Below are 25,330 nucleotides of genomic sequence, written 5' to 3' on the forward strand. Positions count from 1 at the left end.
AAAAACATTTTCCGAAGGAGGAGAGGTACAGAAAACACACACTTCTCCGAAAAAGACCCAACTTTCAAACTCTCAAAATCTTGGCGAGAAAAAAAATCTTGAATTGGGTTTCAAAGAAATAGCAAAATCAAGCAGCACTTGAGTAGAACTTTGTGTATCCTTAACTTTTAAAGAGTGTGTGTGTGTGTGTGTGTTTTTTCCAAATATAGTAGAACATAATTACATATCAAAGTTTGAAATTTATTGCCCATAAATTTTGTGTTTTTGGGACTCTGCCAAATGAGTTAGTTCATGAGATAAAATTGAGTACATATATCCATTTAATTGTCATATTTTTTAGTTTGTAGAGGTGCGCTTTTGAAGATAATATTGACAAATACCAGAAAAGTTTCGAATACAAATTCTAGGATTTTTTTGGGATGAATTCGTGATGATAATATTATAGTGTTGAAATATTAAAATGGCCGATCTGTATGGAACCAATGAATCAGAAGACATGTCTTCTTTTCTTCAATTTCTTCTTCAAAATTCATCATCGGCTGTTACTACTTCTTCCCCAGCTGATGGTCTGTTCTGCGGCATCGGAGCCTCGGCTCCAGTTGCGGAGTGTTCGTCTGCCATCAATTTCGCAGATCCCAGCAATTTCTTTGCCAAAGTATTTGATTGGATCGGTTCTTCTGCGAAACTTGGAAATGTTGGTTCTTCCTTCGAGGTAGATTAATTCGAGCCTTTTTAGGTGTATTGAAATTTTTTATTGGTGTTCAGTTTTGGGGTTTATGAGATTTTTTATGTGAACTCTTTGTTTTTTAAATTTGACTTTAATTTTAGTTGATAATACTTCAGTAAATTTGAATGAATTCAGGGCTTTTTAAGGAGTGATTTTCAGTTTGGTTCATATGTGATCTTTGTGTTAGATTTTTTTTTTTAAATTTCACTTTAATTTTAGTTGATAATACTTCAGTAAATTTGAATGAATTCAGGGCTTTTTAAGGAGTGATTTTCAGTTAGGTTCATATGTGATCTTTGTGTTAGATTAATCAATATTAACATGCAGCTCTATTAGCAGCATTTTTATCTGTTTAGCGACAATATTCATCTTTGTATATTATGAAATTTGTTGTAGAGTTAGCATAAAACTAATGTGTATTATATCTTTGATAAATCTGTGGTTTTTATGTTTAAATGAAATTTTCAAATAAGAAGGGAGCTGAAGCTTCGGATATTCGAGTTAAGCCACGTTCCTCAAAGAGGAGTAGAGCAGCTGAGATTCATAATTTATCGGAAAAGGTTTGCCTTAATCTGAATCTGAGTTTTTATCTGTGAAGATTTCGACCTGAGCTTTCATACAACTAAATGATTTTTGTGTACAGAGGAGGAGAAGTCAGATAAATGAAAAACTCAAGGCACTTCAAAACTTAGTTCCGAATTCTAGTAAAGTAATTATTGCATACCTTATCTTCATTCTCCAGCTTTAATCTTTCGTGGGTTATCATTTCACTTAGTGTAGTCTTCATTCAGCTGATTGAAATGATTTTGATGTTCGTTTCTTAGACTGACAAGGCATCAATGTTGGATGAAGCTATCGAATATCTGAAACAACTTCAGCTACAAGTACAGGTTTGAGTTTCGGTTCACACTTCTGTTTCAAATTCCAAGATCTCTATGTGATATGCTTTAAAATATTACATGTTTTTTTTTTTTTTTTTTTTTTTTTTTTTTTTTTTTTTTTTTTTTTTTTTTTTTTCTTTTTTAAATAAAAAATAATTAAGAAATACTCATGGTAACCATTCGAGCCGACGAAATTAGTAATATTATCCGTGAACGTATTGAACAATATAATAGAGAAGTAAAGATTGTAAATACTGGTACCGTACTTCAAGTTACATTTTTTTTTTTTTTTTTTTTTTTTGTAATTTTGGTTTTATAGTCCATTCATACGACTGCCATATTTGAACTGCTTGGATGAAGATTCATGAAGCTCTTTTTATCATTTGATATGATGCTAGTTTCAATTATGTCATTTTATATCAATCTTGGTCATGCTGTTCTCGTTAGATCTTGCTTACTAGTGTACGAGATTTACAGGCACCATGTTAGTTCTGGTTTCTCCCATGTTCATTCTTTGCCTTGGTGGGATGATTCAAACAAACTATGGCTTTATCTGAAACCTACCAAATAACCCCACACTAACACATTAGAATGTTGTATATTTATCAATCTTATATGCGACATACAAGTCGTTCCTCTGCTATATTAAATTTGTATGATATGTTAGCGGAGACCTTACCTTGGCCTATAGCTTACTGTGTCATAACTTTAATGATGTAAAAAACGTAACAATTTGACAGCAAACGATTAAAGAAGAAAGGGAATGAGAAAGAAAAAGGGGAAACAGAAGATTTTAAGGCAAAAGAATGTCAATTTATTTCATATGTTTGATGGCACCTATTACAATGAATAAACCCTCTTTATATAGAGCAAAGAAACTAAAATCAAAAGAATATCTAGTAAACTAGAATTTTATCAAATTATTAAAAATAATGTAATGTAATCTAAACAAACAAAATTTTGAATCAAGCTCCACTTTTAAAATCCTATCTAATTCTATCCATATCTTCATTATTTGCCTTTTTTGATAGTCAAACTTCAACTTTTATTTCACCCTCTGTGACAAGCATTAAAATTTGATTGTAGCAATGAAGTAGTGAGAATCTCTTGTTTATCAGAAACAGCCCCAAAACTTTTCGATAAGGGAGTCTACGAGTTGAGTTTTAGTCTTGAACAGGCCTGGTTTACTGTTTACTAAAATACAAATCCTGCGAAGACTCCAACCATATATGAAGCCTGAGATCGACCCTGTACTAAAAGGTCAAGGAAGTTGGTGATATGTTGATGCAGGACACGGGATTCAGGAACACAAGTGCGAGCGAACATTGTAGTTACAATAATGGTCCTAAGGAGTTAAATATCTACCCGCACTAATTGCATATGAATGTAGTATTCTCACAACGAGACTCGATCTGTGAACTCGTTTATCCTTCATTTGAACTTGTTTGTCATAGAAATCCCTTTTGCAGATGTTGACATTGAGAAATGGATTGATCTCGCATCCAGGCTACTCACCAGGGTCGTTAGTGCCCCAATCTGTTGTTGCCTTCGATGAAGGGAACATATTGCCTAATACAAGCAGACAGGCAGAAACACTTTCTCAGGAACAAGAAATGTTTAGACAAACAGCATTTGATACTTCCCATCATGCTTCCTCGACCCAGCAAATTGTCATAGACTCCATGATAACAAATTCCAATTCACAAATTCCAGCTGGCTTCACACTGCCTGCTCGAAATAATTACGGACTTCGCAATAATCTGGCATCTTTCAAGGTAATACTGTTCTAGTTTTGAAGTAAACCCTGATCTCCGATAATAGATTTCGATCTATTGTGCATTTGGCAATTGACATCATGCTCCCCACAATTTGCAGGATATTTGTTGGGATGGTACACTGTCACGCTTCCAGTTGGATACAAGTTTCTTAGGTAACAATCCATCACCAGGCGTGTCTTCATAGAGAATGAGTAAACGATGTGAATGATGTATTAGACTGCTGGTAACCATCTGAAATGTGAAATTTACCATTGTTTGGACATCTTAGAAATTGCAAATTAGCCTGGAAAGTTCCAAGCATACTGACCTTTTAAGATAAACTGTGTCAATAAGGCTCTAGAGAAGCATGAACTTTCATGTAATTATTGACCTCTTTTTAAATTACTGTAACATTTTTAGAATATTTTAATGTTCAGAGTCACTTTCAGTTGCAAAGCTTTAATGAACTGTGCTACAAATACCGTAATGTACCTTTATAAATTGGTTTTAGTCTAGTTCTTTCAATAGCGTTACTCGTCCAGGCTTGGGGTGCTGGTTCACTTTGGCACCTCTAGTTATGTGAGGTTTCACATTCTTCTCCACGAATTAGATCCCATTTTAGAGCGCTGTTGAATATGTGACCCAAATTCCGACGTTGGTTCGTATTTCGGTTAAAAAATAAGTTAAAGAGGAATCGAAGTTGACGTTTGGAGCAGCAATTGGGTGCTTGGGCACTCAAACGGGGTGCCTGGGCATCAAGAAACGGATTTTGGGACCGAAAGTCCGAAACTCCGCGCCTAAGCACCATTGGCAGAGTCGGGTTGCCACTCACTTGGAGCCAGGATAACGCTCGAGTATCGCGCGTCCCTGACTTGGAGAGAGGTGGCAGCCTTATTTGGAAAAGTTTTGTTTCCATTTTTTTGGTTTTTTTTTTTTTTCTCATATTCTTTTGTGTCCTATATATACTACACGAATCATATGACTTTGTATATTGAATTAGACAATTTTATAAACACAATATTTTGTATTATTTTTTCCTTATGATAAATTCTTTATTTCTCTATCAAATTTCTTGTGTTCTTCTTGTCTTGTGATTGCTATTTCATATTATCCATATGAACTAGCCTTCGTTTGTCAACTATTTTATCACATTTTATCACATTATTTTTTCTATAGTATTCATTTTCAACCACATTTTTTATTAAAATAATATTACACATAAGTAAAAAACTTTTTCTTCTTTTTAACCACGTATTTCAATATCAATTACTATTTCATAATACAAATTTTGAAATTAAAGGGCACAAACAGGTCCCTAATCTTCAATTCCTAACAAGCGCCATGTTAATTACTAAGAACAGATGGATGGAGAATGGTATCTTCTTCACCTATCGTTGGACCTGACTTCATAAGCCTCGGTTTTTGCGTTCCAAACTTTTATGAAATGGATTTATTGAACACACAACCAACTTATTGTTAAGCGATTAGTAGTTCTCATGCTACAAGCAAGGCCGTAAAATTTTTGAATTTTTTTTTTTTTTTTTTATAAAGAAAGTAGTTGTTTTAACCCATTTATGACATATTTTGACGCATTCATACGGAATTTCAAATGAAGTTGAAAACATTACATTCTTAATACTATTTTGAAGTGCTCATTACCTAATTTTTTGATTGTTAATAGCGTTCCAAATGATCAATTGTAGCAAAAGTTACGATGCATCAAAGTAGATAATTCTAAATTAGTATTTCAAAAATTTCGATAATATGCCAACTTACCAAATTCATCGATGATTGTCAGTGGTGGACCCAGCTGTTTTGTGTTGTGAGGTCAAAAATTAGAGTCGTGTTACAGTGTCCACACGAATGACCGCAGGGTTGACACAACACACACACATGAGGTAGGGATTATTTTATTCATGGGGACCCTGCTGGGCATGTGAGGGCACGGTCACTTGCGAGTTCATCCTCGTGGGTTGTGCTTCGCTCCAAAAATTAATGTGTAATTTTTTAAAACAATATAATATTTATAAAAATAAGTTAATACGTATTTTGACATCTTGAAAGTGTCTTATAATCCTAGCATTACCAATATTGTTAAATGAATTTTGCTACATGTATAATTTTGTTTATCATGTCATTTATGGATATTGAGCTAACGACAAGTAAATCAAATTGGATGTAAGAAGTAAATGAAATTTAAGTTTAACAAAAAAACAATTTGAAAGTAATTCAAATTACATTTAATCCATAACGATTTTAGAATTTTGGACATCATATTTAATGTAAAATTTCCTAATAAAATGATGTAAATTATATTGGAAAATTTATCGTGAAAAAATAATAAACATTAATGAAATAATTTTTTATTTAAAAAGACGAGTTAAATGTCTCTTTTAATACGTACGTTTGACGCATATTTAACTATTTTCGATATCTGTTTGGACCATTCGATATAACTACAATGTAGTTTTCATAACGAACTTTTAGATGATGCAATCGATTTATAGATGTGGATAGTATATGATCATTGACAAATTTTAAAAGTTAGCATATTATCAAAATTTTCAAAATACTAATTTGGAACGGCCTACTTTAATACATCGTATCTTTTGCTATGGTCAATTATTTCGCACACTATTAAGAAGTAAAAAACTAGGCCATAAACGTTTAGAAATGATATTAAGAATTCAATATTTCGATTTCATTTGGTATGTATTAAAGTGTGTTGAAAACGGGTTAAAACAACCATATTTTGATGAAAAAAAAAAAAGCAAAACAAAATTTTGTGGGTTCATTTGACCCCACATGACCCCACGTGGGTCCGCCTCTGATGATCGTATACTATCTGAATCCATAAACTATCCACATTGTCTAAAAGTTTGTTTCGAGAACTACATGGTAGTCGTATTAAATGATCCAAATGGATATGTATATAGTTAAATATGTGTCAAACATATGTCTTAAAAGAGACGTTTATCTCCGTTCTCTCTTTTTTTTTTTTTAAAAATTCAATTATTTCATTAACATTTCTTATTTTTGGACGATATATTTGTCAATATAATTTACATAATTTTAATAGAAAATTTTGCATGAAATATGAAGTAAAAATTTTTAGGATCGTTATGGATTAAATGTGATTTGAATTACTTTCGAATTATTTTCATGTTAAATTTAAATTTCATTTACTTCCTAGATTAAATATGAATGTTATTTCAATTCATTTACTTCTTACTTTCAATTTGATTTACTCACCATCAGCTCAACATCTATCAACAAAACGGTAAACAAAATTACACAATTAGCAAAATTAATTTAACAATATTGATAATGATATAATTGTAAGATGTTTTTAAAATATCAAAATGCGTATTAACTTATTTTTATTAATATTAATATTATTTTTTTTTACAAGAAATTATACTTTAATTTTTGACCCCACAACATAAGAGGTCTAGGTCTGCCTACAAGGCTTTCTATTTCATGAGTTTAGTAGGTTTTTTAAGTCTACTGTCAAATTGTCTCAAAGATTATGAGTAAGGCCCACTCGTATTCATTTGTGGTTTTCACACGAAATGATACTTTTTTTTTTTCCTCCATGTCGACAACATCTTCGTTGCTAGCAACAATGATAAATTTGTCATAATTTGATTGCTCAACTTGGTCAAGAGTTCATCATCAAGGATCTTGAATGGCTGCACTATTTCCTCGGAGTTGAAATTAGACAATTTTCTAGCATATGATGATTGAGATGAAGTTTCCCTAGTTCGTTGCCACCAAGACTTTGCTCATCCTCTAAATCTTGTGGCCACAAATGAAGTTTTCTTGCAATTGGGGGTATCCTTAAAGTCGAGGATCTCCTCTACACACCCAATTAGAAACTTATCTTGAAGTGAAACTTCGTGATACCAAGTTACCAACCTTGAAATGCGATTTACAATGCTGCACGTTGGATTCGAACCTTGGACTAATTGGATTGTGCCCATAACTTGTATTAAAAGCGCATTTTGTAAAAACGCGACTTTATTAGTTGGAGTGCCTTACTTGGATGTGCGACACTTGGCTCCATATTGGCTGTGGATTGCTGATTTCTGGAATGATCTATGGGCTTATCTTGGTTTGCCATTTCACTTGGCAACTCAGTTGAAACTTTTCTCCGACCTTTTGGTTTTCTAAGAGAAACTCTCTCTAATGCTAGGGTTTCATCTTTCAATTCTTCATATCTTAAAGTTCAGATTTGAGAACCAAGGTCTGTAATAGTTAGCCTTTGATATGTGGTATTCTGAGTGGATATTTGTTAGAATGAGCGTGTTCATTTGAGTAGTCATTTTCAGAGAGTTATGTGAAGTTTTCTTGGTGATTCTTCGAAAATCTTCAGTTGTACCAGAAGAGATAAGTGATTCTGTGCTATCTCCGTGTATTGATTAAACTTTTGTAACCTTTGTTGCCATTCAGGACTACTTAGTGCAATCGAGCAAAATTCACTTTATCCGATGCTCAACATCGGATGTAGACATCAAAGTTGGTCCTCGAACCTTCGGGCTTAGGTCAAAAGAAATCTCGTGTTCAATCTATATTTTCTGCACTTTTACTTTCTACAAGATCTTTTTATTTTGCATTTTGACACTAATCTTCCTATTGCATTACCAACATTGACTTGTCACCTAGACGACCTTTTTAAGAAATATCACTATGCTCTTAGAATTTTTCCATGTGTACAGAAAATAAATGTTTCCACATAAAACCTACAGAAATCTCACATTGAGGAGGGTTCCAACGAATAAAATAATGCAAAAACTCCACCCACTGTACTGTTGTCTCTGTTTAATATCTGTTCTGTGTGTAAATTTTCTGTACACAAAGCAACGTCCATGCTCTTATGACAAACCAATGCAACATAAAGCGAATAAATGGTACACATATCGTGTTCGTACTGAAACGAGATAGGTATCAATACTCTCATCAAGGGTATGTGATGAGTGATTTACACTCATTATATTATGCCATTAATTTCATGATTTTGCTATCTTAGAAAGTATTTTAGAAGTGCTAACAAGTGATTTTGGTGTTGTTTTGTAGATTGATGGAAGTGGAGAAAACAAGAGCTAAAAAAGGTCAAAGGAAGGAAATAGGCAAAAGCTAGTGAAATTGGATGAAATGACCAAAACGTAAGAGATCCAAAGTTCGAGAATTAAAATGCAATTAATCAAAAGTCGTGTCGAAATTTGAAATGAAGATCCGAGAGTTCTAGAAGACAATTGGATGAAGGAAGGTGTTAAAGGGATCAAATTTAGTCAAAATATGATCATAAATCATTTTCCAACCAAAAAGTTTTGCGCCGGAGTTTTGGTCTCACATTTTGACTCATTTTGACATAGAAAACGATCGAATTGGAGAATGATTCCTGAAGTAAAATTATATTCCTTTGAATTATCTTTCCAATGCATCTTGAATCACTTCAATCGGATATCGAACGAAAAAGTTATGACAAAAATATTGAAAACTGTCTAGTGCAACCGAAGTAGTCCTCAGCGCCTAAGCGCTATCCCTCAGCGCCCAGGCGCCATGATGCTGAAATTTTGACAGAAAGTCAGCGCCTAGGCGCCCAAATTGCAGTGCCCAAGCGCCGCCGTGCGAGAGTAGTTTTTTTAGGTTTTTACCATTCTTTTTCGACCCAACTCATCTCCAAATCTTTCCCTAAACTCCAAGACATTATAAACATAGAATTGAAGACCTAAATTAGAGGGGAGCCACACATAAAAATCTGTGGGATCAAGCCACGCGTTCTTGATATATTGGAGAGAAGATAACAAGAAGGGAGATTGAAAAGAGAAATTCAAGAAGATTAACACCAAGCAATTGAAGATTAGAAGCATTCATTGGAAGGGGAAGGAGATCTTGGTGCAATAATTCTACTTTTTCTTCTACATATTTATTACAAATTCGGTGATGTATTCTAAGACAATTTTCTATTTTTCTTCCATTATTATGAGTAGTTAAATTTGATTTTAGGGCGAATAATGTAATCTTTTGGAATCCTTTATTTCATGCAATTGAGATTCTAGTACTTTTATATTTTATGTGTTGATTTTAATATTGTTCTTAATACATTTAATTATTTGATCACTAATTAGATGATTTGTGAACAATAATTGCGTAGAGATGCAGATTATTTGTTTAGACCACATGTTAAAATTCGGTAAATTGATATAACGTGTAGAGATACATATATTGATTGCTGTGGTCGTGTGTGAATTCTTAAAACCAATGTTTTGTTTAATTAAATTTAATTTGCATAGAGATATAGAATTAAACTAATTAAATAGGCTCAATAAGAACTCGAGAGGGGTAAGTTGAATACAATAGAAGAATTCAACCGAAAACTACCTTAGGTTTTATGAATCTTGATTTATGAAGTAAAGGTGACCAATAGATGAAATTGTTCCGTCCTAACGTCCATTTATTGTTTGAATTCTCAATCACTTTTCGTTGAATCCAATCGCATTTTTAAGTCTTTAGAATAAAAATCACATTTAATCATTGTTTTTGTTTATTTTCGTTAAATAGAAGTTAGAAATAATAAATTGGGCATTAAAAGTACAGTTCTCGTGGGAACGATAATCCGGACTCAAAATGTCCATTTTACTACTTATTACGATCCGTTCACTTACGGGATAAAATCGACAACATTATGCATACCAAAGTTCATAGATATCACCGCCATCCACAAGAAAAAGAAAAGTATTGAAGCCAACTTTTCTATTGGAATAATTATATATTTCACACCACATTTTAATTGTAAATAAGATCCTCAATATTTAGTCATTTTTGTGCTTATGCCTTCATTTTCTTGTTGCATTTTTAACCTTATCCTACAATTAAGTAGCATATTTTATCCATACGAGGATTTTTGTCCAAATATTCTGCTAGTGCATCAAAATGAATATTTTGTCAAACTTTTTTATTTGTTGTATATTTTGATTATTTAAAAATCCCAGAGACAAATAAATTTCTATTTGGCACTCATTAAAATTTTAATACATTTTTCTATTTCTTCATTTTAACCGTTCTCCAATAAACTAATATTATGCGTAAATCAAATTTTTCTCCTTTTCAACCACTCATCCTTAAAAAAATAAAAATAAATAACATTCCAAAAATTATAATCTCAAATAATAGGGGCCAAACAGGAGCTAAATCTTTTTAGTCCTAAGCCTTTTTTGGACAGAAATCGTCAACAGAAACAAGATACGTAAACTAATGGAAGGTTGAAAATAAGAATATGATGAAAAAGTGGGGACCCTAGTTCAAAAATGAGCAAAGATTAGAGACTTTCATTGCAATTAAAATATGGTTTAGTTAACAAATGCCATGATGCGAATATCCATTATTATTTTCAGGACATTTATTCTGTGACTTTTGCCTTCCTCTGCAAGTCTATGAATTTATTTTTAACCTTATAGTAGTGTTGTGGTAATAAGTGGTTGCTTTTTCAGACGGAAGTATTAAAGAATACTGAAAAATCTAAAGTTTTATTCAATGTATTTTGTTAAGGGATAAAATTTCATATCGAATAAAGATTAAACCAACTTATGAGGAATTGGTTTACTTCTCTTAACACATGAAATTCCAAATGGGAAAAATTCATAAACCATGTATTAACTATGCACAATTCAAAAACCATATTTCAAGTTTAACTAATTCAAAAATCAGGTTTTTATCTAATTAGTTAAAAATATTTATTATATTAAATATAATAAAATCACAATTATATAATTAATGGTCATATGCACACAATTATAGGTCACAGATTTATTCATTGATCACATATTATCAAATTAATTGGTCACAAATTATTTCGAGATCACGAATCAAAACATTGATAGGTCACAAATTATTTCGTGGTCACGGATCACAATTTATCCATCAATTTTATAGGTCACAGTTTATGTTATTCGTCACAAATCCAAAAAATTATAGGTCACGGGTCACATATTTTCAAATTTGATGGTCACAGATTACTTTTTAGTCACAAAATGATTGAATTTTAAGTCACGGATTAATAATCAGTCACGGAGAGACCAAATAATTGGTCACAAACATCAAACACCCAATCTCGATCCACCATAGTACTTGGTCACAAACACTACCCTGACCACAACAACATTACAATCACCGCCAACACCAACGATAACAAACCCACAACCTCACCACCGTCTCCACCTCCAAAAACCACCATAGCCACTAGGACGACCACCACATCAAGCACCACCACCAAACACAACCAACAATACACCATTCCCAACTTCACCAACACCAACCAAATCACCACCACCAACCAGATACCCACTGCCAACTGGAGCACCGTTGCTATCATCACCACCACTGCATTCCTACCAAGATTCATCACACCACCATCACCCTCACAAAGTCACCAACACCACCCAAAACATAAAATGCACCATACCAGACTCCCAACATCGCTACTTAGATCCACCGCACAAGACTCACCACCACAATACACCATACCTCCACCACACCAACGTCGCTACGTCACATTGTCGCCATTCTGCTGTTCGCAGCAATGTCGACCGGCAAATCTGAACAGAGAAGAAGCGACGCTCACACTCCCTTGCCGTCAACATCGTTAGCAGAGAAGAAGCAGTGAAACCACGATCGTGCAACAACGTCGGCAATGGAGTTGTGCGAAATGGCGGCTGCACCTCCGATGCCGTGCCTCAACGCCTAAGGTGTCATGTCACCGAAGACGAGAAACTCTTGCAGAGAGACGTGAAATGAGAGAGATCCAGAAAGGGGGAAACGAATTTAGGGCTGGGGTGGGTTAATTATAAGATTATTATTAATATTAAAATATATAATTAAAACCTGATATATGCTTAATTAAACTTTGTACCTGGTTCTTTAAAAGTGGTCTTTAAAGACCTGCTCCCATGTAATTTTCCCATTCCAAATTTTAATATAGTACTAGAGCCTATTAAATTCCGACAAACAATTTGATCCGTTTAAGACTTTAAAAAATGAGCAAGAAAATTTCAAAATTGGTTTGGAAATCTTTAGAAAGCCCATTTTATGAAATTTCTAAATGATCAACAAGGAAATTTGCTTGTATTTTCTTTTCTGTCCCTGTCTGGCTGCTTCTTTTTATACAGTTAATTATAAACTAGGTTAAAAGATTCTGTTATGAGTTAAACTTGCACAAAGTTTCTGTGTACACTTAATTTTATATAATCTTTCCTTCTGTCAGTTTTAATGCCTCCCCCCTTTTCCATTATGATCGAAGAAATCGTGTCACGATGTTTAATTCTTTACAGCTATAGGATTCTATAAAATAATGATAGACAACCAGCCACTTGGAAAAAAATAAGGAATTGAACACGAGTAGACAAGAAGAGAAAGACCCGGTAAGAGAAAAAACAAAATGTCATTAAAATGATATTCACATTCTTATACGAATCTATGATGGCTAGAGAAATAGCCATAGTAGACTTATATACTTTGATTGGTCGTTCTTTAATAGTTGTAGAATTTTTTTAATATTTTTACGACATTTTGCAATGGCAAAAGGCCACTTCTCACTGTTTGTAGCATATAAAATCAGATCCCAGGCACTTTAGAATCACTAGAGCACTGCATTTAGAAAGAAATGGGAATTGGTCAAGCAGTGTCTGTTCTCCTGATCTCATTGTTTGTTTGGTCTTATCATTCTTCTGAGGCTTCAGAAGAAAGGTCGACATACATTATCCATATGGACAACTCCTTGATGCCTATGGCCTTTCCTAGTCACCGTCATTGGTATGCTTCTACCTTAACATCCATCAAATCAGTCAGCCCTGAATCGTCAGAGGGGCGTAATCTTGGGCCGAATCTGGTGTATACCTATCAGAACGCCTTCCATGGTTTCAGTGCAACTTTGTCAAAAGAGGAGCTGAAAGCACTGAAGAAGTCACCGGGGTTCCTTTCGGCTTATGTTGATGGGGAAATCATACCTGATACTACACATACCTACAAGTTTCTTTCCCTCAATACTGCCAGCGGATTATGGCCAGCATCTGAATACGGGAAAGATGTTATCATTGGTGTAGTTGACTCTGGTGTGTGGCCAGAAAGTCCAAGCTTTAGAGATGATGGAATGACAGAAATTCCAGCACGATGGAAGGGGACTTGTCAATCAGGCCAAGATTTCAATTCATCATTGTGTAACAAGAAACTCATTGGAGCTAGATATTTTAACCAGGGAGTTGTTGCTGCGTCTCCTGACATTAAAATAAGTATGAATTCCACGAGGGATATTTTTGGTCATGGCACACATGTGTCGTCCATTGCAGCGGGAAATTATGTTGAAAACGTTTCATTCTTTGGCTACGCTCCAGGAACAGCAAGGGGCGTTGCTCCTCGTGCTCGGCTCGCTGCTTATAAAGTTCTTTGGGATGAAGGAAGCTATGCTTCTGATGCTCTTGCAGGCATTGACCAGGCTGTGGCTGATGGTGTAGACATCCTCTCAATTTCTTTGAGTTATTTGACAATTGATTTGTACGAGAATCCGATTGCAATTGCTGCTTTTGGTGCCATGGAAAAGGGTATACTTGTTTCTGTCTCGGCTGGAAATCGGGGTCCAAATTTCGCAACTTTACTTGAGGGTATCCCGTGGGCAGTGATTGTCGCATCAGGAACTGTTGATCGTTGGTTTGCTGGGACGTCAGCTCTGGGAAACGGCTTAACCATCCAGGGTTGGAGCACGTTTCCAGCAAGAGCCACCGTCAGGAACTTGCCTCTCGCGTACAATAAGACCTTTTCGGCTTGCAATTCAACCGAGTTATTAGCAGACGCTCCGAGTAGTATTATCGTATGCGTCCAATCCGATCAAACTGCAGAATTCAATGACCAAATGAGTTACATTTCTGAGTCCAACGTCCCCGCAGCTATCATAATTTCTGAAGATACTAGTATTCTACGCTTCACTGACTTTCCTCATCCGGGAGTCGTAATCTCTCCCAAAGATGCAGACAAGGTGATCAGGTATGCCTCAACTAGCTCAGAACCTACCGCGAGCATCCAGTTCCAGCAGACAATCCTGGGGACAGAGCCCAGGCCTGCTCCTGCTGTATCTGCATCATCTTCAAGAGGTCCAGCACGTGCCTATCCGGGAATTTTGAAGCCCGATTTAATGGCACCAGGGGTATTAATCTTAGCAGCCTACAATCCTTATAATTCTGTGGCGACTATTGGTTCCAATATAGCCTTGTCTAGTGATTATATTATGGAATCAGGTACATCAATGGCCTGTCCTCATATATCCGGCATTGCTGCGCTCTTGAAAGCCGCACATCCTGATTGGAGTCCGGCAGCCATTCGATCTGCCATGATGACCACTGCGAGTACATTTGATAATACTCGAAAACCAATCAAGGACATGGGGCATGATTATGATGTTGCTACACCTCTTGACATGGGAGCAGGACAAGTTGATCCGAATCGTGCGCTTGATCCAGGCCTAATTTACGATGCCACACCCCAAGACTACGTAAATCTCATTTGCGCATTGAATTTCACACGTGAACAAACTCAGACCATCATAAGATCAAATTACAATTGCTCCAATCCGTCGCTTGATCTTAATTACCCATCATTTATAGCTCTATACGATCCACAACCAGAAACGTCTACCTTAACGCAGAAATTTCGGAGGACTGTGACAAATGTAGGCAAAGGTGCAGCCACATATAAAGTGAAGGTGATAACACCAAAGGGTTCTGTTGTCACAATATCCCCGAAAACATTAGTCTTCCAAAACAAAAACGAGAAGCAGAGTTATTCTTTGACAATACGTTACAAGACTTACACAGAATATGTGATTAATCATGGTTCAATCGTATGGACTGAAGAGGCTGGCAAGCACACAGTAAGAAGTCCCATTGTGGTGTCTCCAGCCCAACCCTCTTGACTTTTTTTTATTTTTATTTTTGTAGGTATTTTTCTAAAAATCTGGCTCTTATAATCGAGTATTCTATGTATTGTCCATTGAACTTTTCAATTAATAAGAAGCATGATCTGTGATTGATCACTTGTATGATTAGTTGCAAAGAAAAATGGATCAAATATGAAAAGAAGATACTTGTAAGTAGAAGTGGAAGGCATCACTGTTTTTTGGAAAGAGATGTAACTATGCTGAAAAGACAATTATCTAATCCCACATTAGCGATTACTGCTTCCAAAATAATCCAGTGTTTTTGCCCTATTATAAAACAAGCGGGCACTATTTGTAGACACGTGAGATCATCTTAAGAGGGTTTGACCGAAGCTAGTGGCTAGAAATGAAAAGTAAGAGCATCTCCAATGCAATCGTGGATTGCTTATACACTTGTTAAATATGCAAAATAGATAGAGCAAGTGGACAAGGACACCATCAAAGAATTAAATAGACAATGTGCAGAGCTTGGTCTAGATGAAGAAGCTCCGATAAACGATCCATAGAAAGCATTCGAGACAGCTGGATAGTAATAAATAGAATGCATTGGAGGCCATTTTAAACTTGAAATGCAGTCTATAAAATAGAGGCAACTGTGCATTGTGGACGTTTTTTTATAGGAACTAAGGAATCTATTTAGCTGGAGAAAGCACATGAACTCATTCTCAAAACATTCAAAAATACAAGTTGGATATACTAATTTTTTGGCCCTTAATAAGTAAGCTTGTAGAGCGCGGTGCAGTTGGCTTGTTGATTGACTTAACTATGCTATAAGGGCTTGTAACTAATCGTCATCTTAGTAGTTTTTCTCTTCCCCTAAACTTCATTCAATCCATCATCTCACCTGTAAGTCGAACTACTTAAATCACTCCATATGGTCGAGATTAATTAAAATGAGCTTTCCGATAAAGAAATTCAAAGAAAGCCCTACAAATAGACATAAAAAAAGGAGCAAAGAGCACCAAGAAAGAGACTCTTTACACCACTTAGCATTGTCAATTAAAGATAGAGAGAGGTTAGGACAATATCTAGTGTATTTCCATTCTTTAGCCTAATTGTCCACTTCTTAAAGTCATTTTATAAGATTTTGGTCCCCCTAATTTATTCTTGCAATAAATGTTGTCATGTGTATATTAATCTCTCTCTTATCCAATAATTGGAGTATTGTAACAAATATTAAAATAATTGTTGTTCTTCATTAGCCTAACTTCATTAGAACTAATTACTGAAAACTATGTAGATAAAGACATTTGGATACTTATCGTGTCAAGAAATAATCAATATATACTCTATTAAAATTCCGTTAAGTATTTGAAATCTTGTTACTATTTTCACAACGATTAACTTCATTGACGACTATTTTCTAAGTGTTGTAGAAATATTTATTCTTAGATGAGCCATATTTTTTAAAATTTAAATTTTCATGACAGTCACGACAGCTGAAATTTTATGGTAGTAACAACACAACAAACATCTTTCTAGATATATGTACTTTTCAAATTTAAATTTAAACATAATGTGTCCTCTCTAAAGGATTAAGCTTCCAGTTGGAGTAACTCAATTCTATTTACTTGCTGTTTCTACTGGTTGTTATTAATCTTCAACATGGTGTTAGAGCAGAAAAGTGTTTTGAGTTCAAGTCTAGTACCATCTGTTCATGAATTATGTGTTTGCCATGCTTTCGATTGAAAAAAATTGAATCTGGTCTGTACATGGAAGTTTTAAGTCAAAAATATCTTCTCTAATGAGTTAAACTTCTAATATGGTTAAAAATGTAGATAAATCATGATTAGACCACCCAAAATTTTACCCAAAAAAAAAAAAATAATAATAATAATAATTGTTAGGAGGCTGAACAGGTTTTTATGAAATGTAGACCTTGCCGACATAGGCGAAGAACAGGACAATAGTTCATAGAGGCATTTTCAAGAATGTCCAATTATAAGGGTTGGAGAAGAACAGGACAATAGTTCATAGAGGCATTTTCAAGAATGTCCAATTATAAGGGTTGGAATTGAAAAGTGTACTTTTTTTATAATCTTTGCAAAAATGTCCAATTTTCATATCAAAATGTCTATTTTACCCTCATGAAAAGATTAATCAATTTTATATCGCTTTGGCACAATTTTTAAGAAGAGCAAATAACTTCTACTAGAAGGCACAATAATGATGCTATTACCTAGGTAAGTCCACTTGCTTATATTTTTAATTATATTTTAATCAATTATTTTAGAACAAATGAAGAAGAAGCAAAAATTCCATTACCATATACGAAGAAGTATATGATTCCAACTTCAAAGAAATTATTTTAAGAAATTTACTGTGGTAGAAATTTGAAGATGATTAGGCTTTCATCATTTATCGGTAGAAGGTATATTTCTTTGAACTCTATTTTTTCGAACTCTCATTTTTTTTGATAAGTTTTATTTAGTAGTAGTTGTTGTATATGTTCAAATCTCAATTTTTTGATAAAGTATTTTTTCCCTTGGACGAAATTATCCTGAGTATATATTTTTCGTACCATTCATCTTAAATAACTTAGTTAGATAATATACTTCTATATTTAGAATATTATTTATGGTGGAATAAATTCTTGCAAAAATGGTGGTTGAAGTTGAAGAAGATGATAAATGCATGAAATCCCGTCATTTCATTCTCGACATTTTATAAATGTCAATAATGATTATAAACGTCGAGAATGATATTTATACTATCATTCTCGACACTGTTAAATGTTGACAATAACATTAAAAATTTGAGTAAGTTGGTAAATTTTCGTGTAGAGTGATTCACATATTGCATGCAGGTAGCATTTTCGTTTTCGATTTTCATTAGTGGTTAACAGTATTGTTGTTTATGACATGCAGCTATGGGAGATGTTAAGAGATTTGTTGTCTCGTATGGTGGTAGACTCGTCAACATAGACGACGGGTGGAAGTGGTTAGGGAACCGAACAACATCAATTGTTGTTCGACATGATATTACATATGAAGAGCTTGTACATAAATTATTTGAGAAGCTGAATGTTGATAGAATGAAGTTCCGAATTCAATTGAAATTTACAGTTCCAAACATAAATATACCCCCAGCTGATGTAGTCGACGATGAGGATTTGCAATGGTTTATGTCTGTTCACACAGAAGCGGCGTTGTGTGTAATTGCAGATGAATATAATGCTAGAGAGCACGAACTGCATGTCGGAGTTGAGCATTTGTCACCAATAGAAGATGCATTGTGTGAACGCGATGAAGTCGGTATGTGCGAACTACAAGAGCCACAAACGATTGATAATATGGATGAAAGTTTAGGTGAAGGCAATTTGTTTATTCGAAATGCAATTGAGTCGATTGATGAAGAGGACATTGTGGAGAATAAGATATTCTTTAGCAAACGACAGTTACACACAAGGCTTCAACTTAAGGCTTTGAAAAAGAAGTTTCATTTCAAGGTTAAAAAGTCGAATCCTAGATCTCTTACTGTGTGTTGTGTCGATACTACATGCTATTGGCTAGTACGAGCTTCTAAGATAAAAACTTCAGAAATCTTTACGATTCGAGAGTACATACCTGAGCACACATGTTCTCTAGACGTTCGACAAAATGCACAAATTTACGCAACGAGTGCAATAATTGGGCATCACATAATGCGAAGGTTGGACGATGCAAACCAATCATACGTTCCTGCGGGTATTATTGGGGATATGGAACGTGAGTTTGGTGTACAGATTACCTACAACAAAGCGTGGAGGGCTAAAGAGAAGGGACTTCGATTTCTTCGTGGTACACCCGAAGAAAGTTTCCAGAAATTGCCATCATATTGTCACATGTTCACCGAGAAAAATCCAGGAACTATTGCACACATTGAACTCGACTCGAATAATAGGTTCTTGTACTTCTTCTTAGCGTTGGGCCTAGTGTACGTGGTTTTCGAGAACACATGAGGCCAGTAATTTGTGTTGATGGAAGTCATTTGAAGGGCTAATATAAGGGAACACTACTAGTAGCTGCAGCGCAAGATGCTAACCTACAAATATATCCTCTTGCGTGGAGTGTTGTCGATGGGGAAACAAATGCATCGTGGTATTGGTTCTTTGCAAAGTTGAAAGATGTCATTGATGATTCAAACCAGCTAGTGTTTGTGTTGGACAGGAAGAAGAGTATTAAGCAGGCAATTACGAGGTTGTTCCCACTTTTTCACCACGGTGCCTTCATCTGGCATATCGAGAAAAATCTTATTTCAAGGTATAGCAGTAGCAATGTCATCTTCTTATTCAAGCGGGCAACGCTAGCATACCGCGTATCGGAATTTGATCAGTTTATGACACAGATAAGAACCATTCGACTGTCAATGGCATCTTACTTGGAACGTGCCGGTATATCCACCTGGTCACGGGCACATTTTGTTGGTAATCGGTACAACGTTATGACGAATAACATTGCGGAGTCACTGAATTCAGTCCTAAGGCGACAAAGAAGTTTCCCTATAACCTCGTTAATCGAAAATATTATGTCATTGATGCAACGATGGTTCTACGAGAGAAAAAGTGCATCCACGAAATGTAGTACGACTGTGACACCAAAAATTGATGATGAATTGAGAAAATCATTTGACGTCGGTGCAACTTTACCAGTACGAAATTTGGACGAACTCGTTTTTGAGGTAGGTATAGCTACCGAACTTTGTATTGTCGACCTTATAGGTAACACATGTTCATGTCGAGAGTTTCAAATGCGACAAATCCCATGTTCACATGCATCCCGAGCTGCTTGTGCAAAAGAAAAATCATTGTATGATTTGTGCTCCTCTTACTACACCACAGAATATTGGCGAGCTGCGTACAATGAAGTTCTTCACTCCGTTGGCCGAGAGTCAGATTGGGTTGTTCCTCAGTCTATTCGTTCCGTCGAAGTTTTGCCCCCGAATATACGTAGAGCACCAGGTCGACCTCCTACCCAACGTCAACGGTCAAGAACTGAAAGGTCCACGTTGAGACGAAAATGCGGCCGATGTGGGGGTTCTGGACATAACAGACAAACATGTCAGAATTCGACATCTTTAAGTGACACGTATACTTGAATGACATTGTGTATTCTGATCGTCAAATGTCCTGATAACATGAATTATCAATGTTTTGAATTTTTTTCTTTTGTATTACTTGCTTTCTACCTCTTATTTTAAATGTTGTTGAATATATTTTTGACTTTTATTTCTTTCTGTTTCTTTCTTCGTTCTCTCTTGATATCATTTATTTGCAATTGCTTATTGTAAAATTAAGTTTGTAATATATTTTGAATCCTTTATACGGATTTCTCCCATTTTTTGTGATTTTTCTCTTATATTATTCCAGTCGTTCAAAATTTTATAGCGCACAAACAAGAAAATTCGTATGGGCATTCACTAAATACAAACAACGCTTCATTTTTGAATGTCATACTGGATACAAACAAGAGAGGTCAGGTTTGCGGTATAACTACCAACAAGGGAAATGGTGTTTACATATATTCTTATGAACATTTCACTACGATATCATTTTGTTCATCATATAAGTGAATAAGTACATATCTATTTCATCACTGAGATTTTCTTAATCATTGTAGACACAATGTGGTAATGGATACAAAAGCAACCTATGAATGACTCGTTCTCCTAAGTCATTGGACCAGACAAAATGGTAATCACAACAAAAGGAAGCCATAACTCCAATACATATCGTAGACAACTATTATACAAAATGGTGATCACCCAAAAAATTATCCATCACCTATATGGATTTTATAGCACTACTATATGCACGTAAACATTTCACTTACGATGACTGCATCTTCTACATATCCTCTACGACGGACAAAAAGGACATATCACTGTCGTACTCCTCGTCGAAGCTTATGATGATCACATCTTCATTTTCGATGAGAACTGCTCCAACATTTTCATCCAACAACACATGATGTGCTTCCGGTTGGACCGGTACTGGGACGATCTCACGATGAACTTGAATTGGTTCAATTTCGTCGATTAGATTCGAAAAAGGGATTGGTTGAAGGCAAACCCTACGATGGCGGTTCGAAGGTTGACGAACATATGGAACAAAAATATTGCTTTCATCATCCGAGTCCGAGTCAATGATGATCGGGTTGTCCGCGGACGACCCAGGGGGGTCGAAAGTGATAGTAACATCAAGAACAGGAGTATGTTGAGTTGATGAAGACATAATCAATGGAAAAACTAACTAGTGCTATGACTTTGTTAAATTCTCGTATGTACATATTTAAGTAAAGTTCAACATTTTATACTGGAGAAACACTTATCCGTTGAATGCACGATAAGATATCTCACCAATCAATATGGTTGAAGTCATTGATGGTGATTATTTTACAACTTTTTTTCACATCAATATGGTTGAGAACGTACTTGTGCTTGGCATACCAACTTTAACTGCTATAGTAATTATAAAGCTGCTTGCTACAGTTTTCGCAGTTAATACACCATTTGGTTGCCTTCACTCTTAGTTAAATTTGGTTGGATCATATTTATGTTGACATTTGATGCCTTCTCGACATTTGTAATGTCGTTATCGACATTAAATAGCTGTTAATCTCGACACTTGACATTACGGATGTCTAGAACGACACTTGGACCAAAATACGATATTTCTCTACATTTCTTCGATTTTAGGACGTTTGATACGTCGTTCTCGACATTACATAGTTGTGAATCTCGACACTTGATATTTCATTTGTCTAGAATGACACTTCGAGAACATATTACATACCACCATATAAATCGAAATATGCAAACCACTGTGTAAACCAAAATACATTTTACGTGCCACCACATAAAACCAAAATTCATGTTATGTACCACCACATAAAGCAAAATACATATTGCAAAAGGCGGTATCATGAACCGGCTGATCATCAACAGTTACACAAGCAAAGTACAGCTAAGCCACGACAACTGTTTCACTATCGGGGATAAAGAAAGTATTCGTTATTCAAAAAATCGACCGCAATCTTTCTTCTGTATATTGAAATTCTCTCTGCTGAAACTGATTCTATTGGATGCCCAAGAATGAAGCATTCTATATACTTGAGTACAAAAATTATACAATTTGGCCTGTACAATAAATGATTTTTCGTTAGTCGAAATTAGTATATACAATAGATTAACTACGGTAGTAAATAACAAGAGTTGAAATGCTCACCCATTGTTCGCACATGGTAGATAAGGTATAATCTCCATCTTCATTGGATCATTTATATGTTTCTTTATATCTCGTCTGGTGGACAGGGGTTCACACTGCAATAATGTTTGAACGACTGTGCATGTTGCTTCTGCGTGAGCCTTGATTGCATCAAGTGTGTGAACATTATTGCTGCAGTCGTATATGTAGAATTTTCATTCACGAATATTGACCAGAAACAGATAACATTCATCGCTTGGATATGCACTTGGAATTAATAAATACTTGCATCCCATCCACGAACGACCAACTACAGGCAATGTACCGTTGACATAACCTTGTAGGCGAGTTCCATCTGATTCACCTGTCTTGTTATATTCCATGTGCCACCTCATTTGCTGACAACACTCCTCTTCAAATTAAAAATCCAAAATTACATATTTTTTATTGACGAGAATACAATCTTCATTCATACGCTGCCTCAATAACTTCAGCTCCAGCTCAATATGCTAATACAATAAATATATGTAACATATATTATACATATTAACTACGAAATTAAATTTATTGTGATTGCAAACCTTCACTCACCGCAATATTCAGATCCTTCGTCGGATCCATTAAACTTTTTAGCATGTCTCTTTCATAGACATTGCCACGGCCATCGTCCAAATATGCACTGTATAACATAATTTAAATTACTGTCAAATAATTCAACAAATAATTTTTCACATAGATATAATAATGTGTAGTATTCGGACTATTCAGAATGAGTTACATTTGTTACCCAGATTTAATTCTCGATATCCAATTCCTAATGTCTTTGTACTTGTTCATGTCGTAGTCTTCTAAGGGACGACCTGTGGATGATGAAGCATGTGTGTATTTCATCTTCTTTTCCCTTTCTCTTCTCCGCATGTCAACACTTTCTGCTGGTTGAGACGTTGATGTCTCATGCAGTTGAACAGTAGGAGTTGGACTTGCATAGAGAGGAACATCCTGCTGCATGGAACCTATAATGGCTTCCATGTTGGATTCCCAGTTAGATAATCTGTTTAGCATATTCTCATTCTTTTCGTCAATGTAAGATCTGACAGAACATAAACTTGTATCAATATAAGACTGTATGTGCTCCTGTTGCTGCTGGAATAATTCTTCTTGTTTTCGAAGAATCACCTGATAATGGGCTTCTTGTTGTTGCGATTCCTGGGCCATATGAGTGCTAAACATATTTGATAGAGAATTATCCATGTATGACTGCATACCACATAGCATGTAATCTTGCATCGATTTGTTATGTTGTTCGAACAGTTGCTTTTGGCTTTCAAGGATATCCTGGTTCAGGGCTCTAGATTCTTCAACAAATTCTGCCTTCAAGTTGCCACACGGACTGGACACATCTGATATCGTATGTTGCCTGTACATACCCAACATTTCTTCCATTCGATCTTCAGTTACATATCTGGAGGCACCAGAAGCAGAACTAGGCCCAACTCCAGTTGAAGTTCTCGATGTGCCACGACTGGTCGTTTCTTGCACATGAATGTTATCCGGTATTTGTGGTACTACATTATCTACATCTCCAGTGACAATGACATCTAATATATTATGTTCATCGTCAGCCGGCAGAGAAAGATTTGTGTACCAAGGTGTTTGTAATTCTTCCTCTGTAGGCTGCAACACTGCAATGACTTCGATCTGTAATCATAGCAAAAAATCAGAATCCATTTGTTTAATTGAACTTATTAATAATAAAATGCGAATGTCATTGTACGTTGAAAATAAAAAATTCATACATCTTGAGTATCCAAAAATTGCTTAACAACCGATTCCTTCAGTATAGTATTAGGCCTCCAATTATAGATTCGTGGAATCTACACCGTTCTGTATTTACGGCGACCAAACTTTTATTCAATTTGTGGAAACGCTTCATATATCCAATACTGCAACGTAAAAAAAGAGAAATGTGATGTATAAATTTTATTCTTTGTACAAAGAAATTATACATAATACGTAAGTAATTAGAATAGGAACATAATACCTGAAATGCGAGTGGATAACCTTGTAATGCATACTTACATTCTGTCTGTCCATTCTATTGCATCCTTATTATTCTTTCCAATTGTAACTCTTTCAAAGAATTTAACAAAACGAAATATGCTATTCGGCCCCACGGATATGTAAGGAACTCATCCAGATGTTCAACCATGCCCAGAGTTCTATAATCAACTTGTCGTGAAGTCGGTTTCAACACACACTCAACCAACATATCTAATCCCAACTTAAATTTATCTTCTGTATTTTCACACATGTGGAAAGTTTCAAAAAGCATCATATTGCTAATTTTTTTTGTGCCATTGATGTATTGATTTCTAAGACGATGGTTATTATAATCAATTTCTACGAATGGTTCATGGCAAGGTAGTCCAGTAATGAGGCAAAATTCTTGCAAGCCAAACCTAACAAGATGGTCATCTAACCGTACCCAAACTTCATTGTTTTTGCCACAATGCACAAGTCTCATTATAAATTCATGTACCAACTTGCTAGTAAATTGTTCTTCATCTCCTTTGAAAACAGCTTCATATATAAATCCATAAAAATTACTACACATCAAATAACATTGTTGATTTGCATCTATGAAATTTATAAAATCTTGAACGTATTGACGATTTGGATACTGAAGGATGGTAGCAGAAAATCATTGTTTCGAAGAGAGAACGTATTCTAAAGACACCTGCATCAATTATACAAGAATTAATATTTTTAAGGAACTGTAATAATTTTTTCAAGAATTTA

The 25,330-nt window shown here is 35.1% G+C and overlaps 3 protein-coding genes across 3 annotated transcripts; all 3 read left to right on the forward strand.

The window, feature by feature from the left end:
• Positions 1 to 3,806, forward strand: LOC111368161 (transcription factor ALC-like). Its single transcript, XM_022989401.1, has 6 exons — positions 1 to 712; positions 1,204 to 1,287; positions 1,371 to 1,436; positions 1,552 to 1,617; positions 3,078 to 3,383; positions 3,484 to 3,806. The coding sequence occupies exons 1-6, from the start codon at positions 461 to 463 to the stop codon at positions 3,568 to 3,570; spliced, it is 861 nt and encodes a 286-aa protein (XP_022845169.1). The 5' UTR covers positions 1 to 460; the 3' UTR covers positions 3,571 to 3,806.
• Positions 3,807 to 12,886: 9,080 nt separating this feature from the next.
• LOC111368162 (subtilisin-like protease SBT1.9) lies at positions 12,887 to 15,536 on the forward strand. Its single transcript, XM_022989402.1, has one exon. The coding sequence runs from the start codon at positions 13,027 to 13,029 to the stop codon at positions 15,322 to 15,324; it is 2,298 nt and encodes a 765-aa protein (XP_022845170.1). The 5' UTR covers positions 12,887 to 13,026; the 3' UTR covers positions 15,325 to 15,536.
• A 3,748-nt stretch (positions 15,537 to 19,284) lies between these two features.
• On the forward strand, positions 19,285 to 20,985 carry LOC111367015. The gene is made up of 3 exons (XM_022987692.1): positions 19,285 to 19,293; positions 19,336 to 20,414; positions 20,946 to 20,985. Exons 1-3 carry the CDS (start codon positions 19,285 to 19,287, stop codon positions 20,983 to 20,985), a joined length of 1,128 nt encoding a protein of 375 aa, XP_022843460.1.
• Positions 20,986 to 25,330: the final 4,345 nt, after the last annotated feature.

This window comes from Olea europaea, chromosome 18 (genome assembly GCF_002742605.1).
Source record: "Olea europaea var. sylvestris chromosome 18, O_europaea_v1, whole genome shotgun sequence".
Lineage (NCBI taxonomy): Eukaryota > Viridiplantae > Streptophyta > Magnoliopsida > Lamiales > Oleaceae > Olea > Olea europaea.

Excerpts from the sequence above, each read along its gene's own strand:
- LOC111368161 (XM_022989401.1), top strand. The coding sequence starts at position 461 with ATGGCCGATCTGTATGGAACCAATGAATCAGAAGACATGTCTTCTTTT. Across the intron at positions 1,288-1,370 it reads TTCATAATTTATCGGAAAAG|AGGAGGAGAAGTCAGATAAA; the intron begins GTTTGCCTTAAT and ends TTTTGTGTACAG. Across the intron at positions 3,384-3,483 it reads ATAATCTGGCATCTTTCAAG|GATATTTGTTGGGATGGTAC; the intron begins GTAATACTGTTC and ends CACAATTTGCAG.
- LOC111367015 (XM_022987692.1), top strand. Across the intron at positions 20,415-20,945 it reads TCGACATCTTTAAGTGACAC|ACACAATGTGGTAATGGATA; the intron begins GTATACTTGAAT and ends TAATCATTGTAG.
- LOC111368162 (XM_022989402.1), top strand. The coding sequence starts at position 13,027 with ATGGGAATTGGTCAAGCAGTGTCTGTTCTCCTGATCTCATTGTTTGTT.